Consider the following 7857-nt stretch of genomic DNA (forward strand, 5'->3'; position numbering starts at 1 on the left):
ACCTTCGACGATGCTAAACACTGCTCCACCTTACAGCCCGTGAAACTTCCACTGTTTTCTCAAATTAATCAATTTAAATTAAAATTGTCTATGATTTCGGAAAGTGAAAAGGAGACAGAAGCAAACAAACAATGTCCTAAAACTGTCTGGTGGTTCAGAATGTTAAGCATGTTTGAAGACTAGTCGGCTATCCATCTACACTGATTAAAAAAAAAATACATAAATAAATAAAGTGGACTTTATTTTGGAATATTTTTAAATATGACAGAATAAAAACAAATAAAATATAAAGCTTTGATTTGGTTGACTGAAAGTTGAAAACAGATTCTGTTTATATATATATATAGTTTGTGGCTGATAAATGCTGTTCCTTTGGTGATTTCTTACACATAGTGTTCAAACTGCTTCGAGTCAGTGGAGGGTTTGTGTTGAGGATTGAAATGCAGCTTCTCACCTGCAGCAGCTTCTCACATGGAGCTGGATCACCATGTCCAGGGGGGAGCAGGTTGTTCTTCTTCGTTTGTCAGACTTTGTGCTGCTGTGGGCAGATAAATGGATTCCGACTCTGCTTCTATCCATCAGCGGAGCAGAGTTTGTAATTACGCTCGCTGACGTCTCATTAAGGTTTGATTCATTAGAACTCTGCAGGCTTCTGGGCGTGTCGCTCCCTGAATCATGCATCAGTGTCCAGTGATGTTCAGTCTGTGGACAGGAATTGACTCGTTGAATTTATTTTCAGTTTATTTTCTTGAATGTTTTGCGTTCAGGGTTTGATTGCGGTTGCAGGTTGAAGTGTTTTTGTCTTGACATTTATAGAAATACAAGCGTTCTCTGTCACGTAGGTTAAAGTGAAGTGTTGCTTCATGTGGGCCTTTGGGTGGTGAACATACATGATGGTAAACATGATCTGTCTACGTACCCTAAAGTCAATGACTCTGTGCTACCTTGTTTTTAGAACTCAGTGTATTTTCCTGTTTTTTGTTTATTTTTTTCCGATCATTTCATCAACAAAAATGTTAATTTGCTCAAGTGACTGAAATTGTTATTTAAAAAACAAAAAAAGGAACAATTGTGTTATTCTCAGTTTGAATCATTCTTTCACCAGTGATGCTCTTTGTTGTTGGATAAAATCACTTTGGAGGAGTGAGAAAGGTTCCTCTATGCAGGAAAAACTGTGAACAATTGACAAGAAAAAACTCACAGATTTAGAAGAAAGAAAACTCACAAATCTACAAAAAGAAACTTGAATATTCTTTGTCATTTAAAAAGTAAAAGAAAAAAATACCAAAAAATTGAATAATTTATGAGACAAAACTTAAATATCTCTAAACTTACAAAGTCAATTATTTGTAAGAAGAAAAAAAAAAAAAAAAAAAAACCCACATTTTTTCGAGTTATTGTGTTTGTGTAATTTTTAATTGAATCTGAGGAAGGTTTTTTGGGAAATAAATGACTGTTAAAAAGTTTTTTGTTTGTTTTTTCTCATTTCTAACTATTTTGCTGTTGGTGATTTTTGTTTGTCGTTGGTTAAAATCTCTTTGAAGGTGACAAAGATCCTTCTTTAAAGACAAAAGTAGAAGGAAAAACTAGTAAATAAAAAATCTTAAAACTTTGATTTACGAGATACAGCTTGGACAGTCTCTGAGAATAAAGTGGTAAATTAAAACAAATAAGCTCACCAATTTAAGAGGGAAAAACCTTTTGATTGTAATCAATAATTTGTTAGAAATAACAGAAAATAACCCAATTTTTACATTTTCTTTAGTGCCAAAAATAACCGATGCATTAAAATGTGGTAAATTCACAAGAAAAAATGTGAAGAATTTCGTAGATGAAATGTCTCTGAGGTTGAAGAGGTCGATTTTTGAGAAGAAAAACCAAAAAGTTAAATGAAGGAAAGCAGCGACCCTCATACGGCTCCATGTTGGACAGCAGGGCCTTAAACCTGTCTAATGGGATCAGACTATCAACAGGTTTTGAATTTTGTTCCAGTACTTGGGTGCATAACATTTAAAAGCTTGTTTCCCGGTTGCTGTTTTAATGAGTGTGTTTTCCAAGACTATAAAATCTTAAGCTCTAGTTTGATGAGAAGTTGATCTATTATTAAAAAGACAAGTAAGATATTCAGGTAACTTTCCAAACAATGCTTTGTAGATGAGTACAATGCAATGCTGTTCTCGTCTGACTTCTCTGAGATTATAAATCCAGTCATTTGTTAGAACCAACACAAAAAATACAGTTTTTCCAACTTTTTTGAAAATTAGAATAAATTGTTCACTTTAATTTGTTTCGATTTTTTGGATTAATTTGATATTATTTCCGACATGCAACATTGTTACAAAGGAAAAAATATAAAAAACAAAATTCAATTCGAAAGCTTAAATAATCTCAGACAGTTGCTGAGTTCCTCGTGTGAATTAAGACTTTATAAGAATATATTTTTTTCTTTTATTTTTTTCATTCTGACCACACTGCTGCTGCTGATTTGACTTGTTATATTGCAGGATGATGCTGAGTTGTCATAGCTGCTGGGAAATGTGTCAAACTATTCCACTCAGTTGTGCATTTGCTCTTTTGTCTTTTCCAGTGTGTAAATTCAAAGCCCACAAACGCTGCGCTGTCAGAGCCACCAACAACTGCAAATGGACGACTCTGGCCTCCATCGGGAAGGACATCATCGAGGACGAGGACGGGGTGAGTTCAGGAACAAGAAAAAGGATTTATTTGATTTATTTCAGAAATGCTGCAACACCATACATGCCAAAAAGGAGATATTAAATCACACTAAATTACAAAAGCACAAAAAAAACTTAAAATAGTGTCTGAAAACAATCAGGATGAAGTTTAACTTGTTTAATTCATGTCAAACTGTTTCCTGTTTGCATCAGATTCACTGAAGTAAATAAAGGGAAATTTACAAGAAAAAACAAAAAGCGTTGCTCTGACTGAGTTTGTGTCCAACCTGCAGGTCGCGATGCCTCATCAGTGGCTGGAAGGAAACCTGCCGGTCAGTGCCAAGTGTGCCGTCTGTGATAAAACCTGCGGCAGCGTGTTGAGGCTGCAGGACTGGCGCTGCCTCTGGTGCAAAGCCATGGTAAGACCTTATAAACTGTGTAAACAATACCAGCATCTAAATACCATTAAAGTAGCAAAGACCTGATCATCTGGATTGGAACTGAGCTGAATTGTGTTTTTATGAATTGTTTGCAACATTATTTTGTTGCTGCAGTTGTTGGTTGAGCTGCTCGTCTTGTTTCACCTGCTGCACTGTGCTGCACATTCACTGACATCACTGTAGAGCTACACTAAGCCTCAGAGAGTCACTGGAGGCAAAAGACATAACCGAGCTGGCAGAAGAAGGTTGTATGCTGAGGAAAAAATCGACAATGTGCAAGATTAAAGTTTAAATTTGCAAGAAAAAAAGCTTCAATAATCTTCAAGATTGCAGTAGTAAATTTACAGGAGGGAAAAATTACAAATTTAAATCAACAACATGGAGATTCTGAGAGATTATTGTGGAAAAATTCACTTTAAAACAATATGTTCATAATAAAAAACAACTTTTTTTTAAAGATATGACTAAAAATGAAGATATTCTTTTAGATTGAAGTGGAACAGAAGTTAAAAAAAAATTACAAAATTACAAGCAAAAGCATAGATATTAATTTAACAAGAAAAGAAATGGAAGAAATGGATATTCTTTAATGGAGATTAAAGTGCAAATTTATATGGAGGAGAAAAAAACTATATTTATGGAGAAAAACCCTGAAAAAATTAGCAAAACATCACTTGAATAATTCTCAAATTTACAAGTAAAACCACTGAAACTCTAAGATTAAAGTGGAAATTCTACATTTAAAAAAAATCAATTTTACAAGATAAAACCTGTGTATGTAGAATGTAGGTGTTCTCTGAAATAAAAGAGGAAATGTACATGAAAAAAAAGTCACTTTTTTATGAAAAAGTATGACTATTTTCTAAGATTAAAATGGTTAATTTACGAAAAGAATAATGTGGATATTCTCTGACTCTAAAATAGTAAATTTAAAAAAGACACAATTTCTGAAATTAAATTTGCAAATTTATCAGAAAAACATGGAGAATTTCTGTGAAGTGTTTCATTCCAAAGACAAATCTAAGAAATTCACTAGACAGAACGGCGCAATTCTCTGAAATGAAAGTGGTCAGTTTTCAAGGAAAACATCAATATTCTCTGAAGTAGAGAGGCACATTTACAAGAAAAAAACCCTGAAGTTTATGAGAAACATGTGGATGTTTAAAATGTGTAAAGTCTTCACCCTACTATGTTCAGCGCTATGAGATATAAAACTGAACTGAACTAAGCTGGATATTCTCTGAGTATGAAGTACAAAATGAAATTTTACAAAATTGTGAGAAGAAACACATATTTGTAAGTGCTTTTTTTTTTTTTTTTTTTTTTAATCTATTACTGCTGTCTCATTTTTTTTCTCAAACAGTACCACCCCAACCAACAGATCCATAATTTGATTTATTTTAATTCTTTCCTAACGAGGCCCTAACACTCGGTCATGGTGTTTCCACTGTTGCCTTCTCATCAAATGTTAAATGACCCACCTAAAAAACAAGCAGACATCCAAACGTCGGACATGTAAAAGCCTTCCTACGTCTTGTTTCTTTGACATTCCTTCACACAGGGGAGGTTTCATGTCACTGCTGTTGTATATGAAATAAAAAAACGAGAATAAATAATAATAAATGTTTCCTCTGTTGTTGCTGCTGCTGCAGGTGCACACAGCCTGTATGGATCTGTATCCTCGCAAGTGTCCCCTCGGTCAATGTAAAGTCTCCATCATCCCCCCGACGGCACTGAACAGCATCGACTCTGACGGTATGAAACACAAACACACTCACATCCGAGTTCACCTGAGAAGACTCAGTGAGCTCTGTAGGTGAATAAACGAGGTTTCAGCTGTTCGCTCAGCTCATGTTTTCTGCTGACCAGCTGCTGCGTCACGAGGATGATGATGGAGGAGGAAGAAGGAGACGATGAAAAAAAAAATAGAAAAAAGACATTATTATTGGTATGATGATTGTTGCTGTGTTACATCCTGCAGCTGCTCCTGAGTCTCAAATATAGGAGCAGTTATGGAGCATTTTAATGAAACTGAGCGTTTCAGTGGTCGTTAAAAATATCAGCAGGTCGGCACGAGTCGTTCTTAAAATAGATCCTGAGGAAACATCTGTAAGTGCGTGTGATGAGAAAAAGGAATTGTCATGTTCATCCCAGAAGAAGAAGAATACCAAGAAGAAGAACTGTGCAGGAGGAGCCTCAGCATTACTCTCAACACAGTCCGACATTAAAGACGTTTGAAGATAAAACTCACCAATTTATGAGAAATATAAAGTCAGATTTTCTCTGAGATTTATGTCACAAATTGCTATGTTACAAATCCTTTAGAGACACATTGTAAACACCTTTAAGGACACAAAAGACAACAGAAATGGCCATAAGTCATAGGCTGTGACCGTCCAGCAGCGAGATGGTCTCATAAGAGCCTCTAAGAACGATAGGTGTCTCCTGATGCCTTTGAAACAGTTAACAACAGGTGGAGGGGAAATTTCATTGGTTATGTGCACACACAGACCAAATTCTGAACAACAGAAAATCAATAATTTGCAACTTTCCAAATATTATTGCTATCTGCAATGGTGGAAGTTTATTGTGCAAAAACCTTGTTTATTGATGGTATCATGATGTTGTAGCTCTTTTTGGAGCAGACTTTATATAAGGAGGTTTTTTTTGTCGGTTTTTTGTTTGTTTTTTGACTCGTATTTTTTGACTAGAATAAGAGTCATCCATCCATTATCTATACACCGCTTAATCCTCACTAGGGTCATGGGGGGCTGGAGTCTATCCCAGCTGACTCAGGGTGAAGGCAGGGGACACCCTGGACAGGTCACCAGTCTATCACACTTTGTTGTTAATTAGTTATTTATAGCTGGCAGAGAAAATCCCTTTTTTCTCATACATTTTTTACTTTTGTCCCGTAAATGTACTGCTTGAGTCTCAGAGGAAATCCTTGTTTTTTTTCCTCGTAATTTATCATAAATGTGGATTTTTTCATGTAAATTTAGCACTTTGAACTCTGTCAGTGTGGTTTTATTGTAGTTAATGTGAGATTTTTTTTCTTACAGATTTGTGAGTTGTTTTTTGTTTTTTTTTTTTGCAAAAATATAAAACTACATTTTCAGAAAATATCTGCATTTTTTTCTTTTCTATGTCCCACCTTAATCTCAGAGAATATGCACCTTTTCCCCTCATTAATGAACCACTTTACGTGAAGAGGAATCCTGTTCACAGCAGCAGTGGAGCGCTGCCGTGTGTTGTGACTGAGCTCACTTTAAACTCCTTGTAGATGGAGATCAGCATTTGCGAGACGGACTCAGATAAGCGTGTTTGATTGGATTACTGTCGCTGCACACACACACACACACACACACACACACACACACACACACACACACAGTCCGCTGAGTCTGCGAAAGGCATCTGCTAATTGGTGGCTGGATGAAAGAGGCAGTGAAAAGCAGGAAGAAGACGAGGGAATGCAGATGAAACGAGAAGCAGAAAAGCAGAGAAAGTGTGAAAAAAATAAAGGAGGATTTGCTTCGTGTCTCCTCACATGATGCAGAATCTTCCTCCGTCCAAACGCTGGCTGAGCTGAGGGGAGTCTGGCTGTAATTGGCTGGTGGGGGGATGCAGACGGTAACACGTGGCGAAGCGTCGTGACTCCCCCGACTCTCCTCCCTCATCCATCCTTCATCCATCCTTCATCCATCCTTTAGCGACCAGATCTCACACAATGAGGAGTAAATAAGGACAGATTATAGAGGAGGAAGAAGATGAAGGAGGATGCAAAGAAAAATGAAACATCGAGTTGAAATATGCAGGAAGCTGTCGACAGATGACTGTGCTGTTGCATTACCTCCCACACATTACTGTGTGTGTACATATATATATATATATGTGTGTGTGTGTGTGTGTGTGTGTGTGTGTTTGTTGTGTTCTACTACAGAGCAAAACACGTGTTTTCAGCACGTGCAGCGCCGCCATGTATTACTACACATGCACGACTCTAACGAGGCTGTTTCGTGACGACGCCTCCTGCATCCAACACTCGACTTTCAGCTCCTCAGACGATGTTAAAGGATCCATTCAAGTCCGTCTTATTCGTACAGCTCAGTGTGTCGACCCCGTAATGTTCCCTCAATAGTTTTAGAGTTACTGTTCAATCAATTTTTGAATTAAAGCATATAGATTTAAGTTCTTTTGACTAGGATTTTGTCTTCTCTGCCTGCTGTTCAGATGAAAACTTCTGTTATTTCTCATCGTGTGACTGTTGGTCACAGCCAAGTCAAACAGGGAGTTTTTTGTTTGCTACAGAATCATGTTTATTGCAAAATTGTTAAATTCGACTTGGAGAATAGAGCAATTTTAAGCTAAGATTTGCTTCATTTATCTGACTTAATAGCTTGTCAAATACTATTCGATAGAAGGCCATCAGACATCTGGCTGAAGGCTGAACATCTGGTGATTCTGTCTGTTTTTAAGGTCTCTGAATTTTTATGGATTTGTGGATTTTACTGTTGATGACAGCTGAGTCACACATATATTCTCAGTTGTGTCCACAAGCTTAGGATTTTAAGTGTTCTGCAGAATTTAGTTAGTTTTTTTTTTTTTAACAATTTTTAAAAATGAAACATTAGAATTAAGTGATTTTGATGATGCTGATTTTAAGCTGCAAGGTGGTGCAGTTGGTAGCACTGTTGCCTCGCAGCAAGAAGGTCGCTGGTTCACATCCCAGTGAGGACACC

At 36.6% G+C, this 7857-nt stretch overlaps 1 protein-coding gene across 1 annotated transcript in view; it reads left to right on the top strand.

Annotated features, from left to right (window-relative positions):
* The window catches only part of LOC103363475 (diacylglycerol kinase eta), a gene marked incomplete at its 3' end in the record, with an annotated part of 69649 nt that overhangs the window by 44269 nt on the left and 17523 nt on the right, over positions 1 to 7857 (top strand). The window contains exons 7-9 of the mRNA XM_008290256.1: positions 2588 to 2694; positions 2969 to 3094; positions 4768 to 4870. Coding sequence (XP_008288478.1) covers positions 2588 to 2694; positions 2969 to 3094; positions 4768 to 4870 — 336 coding nt within the window. The remainder of the gene's footprint in view (positions 1 to 2587; positions 2695 to 2968; positions 3095 to 4767; positions 4871 to 7857) is intronic.

The sequence above is a fragment of the Stegastes partitus genome, unplaced genomic scaffold (assembly GCF_000690725.1).
Source record: "Stegastes partitus isolate 25-593 unplaced genomic scaffold, Stegastes_partitus-1.0.2 Scaffold662, whole genome shotgun sequence".
NCBI classification, from domain to species: Eukaryota; Metazoa; Chordata; class Actinopteri; family Pomacentridae; genus Stegastes; species Stegastes partitus.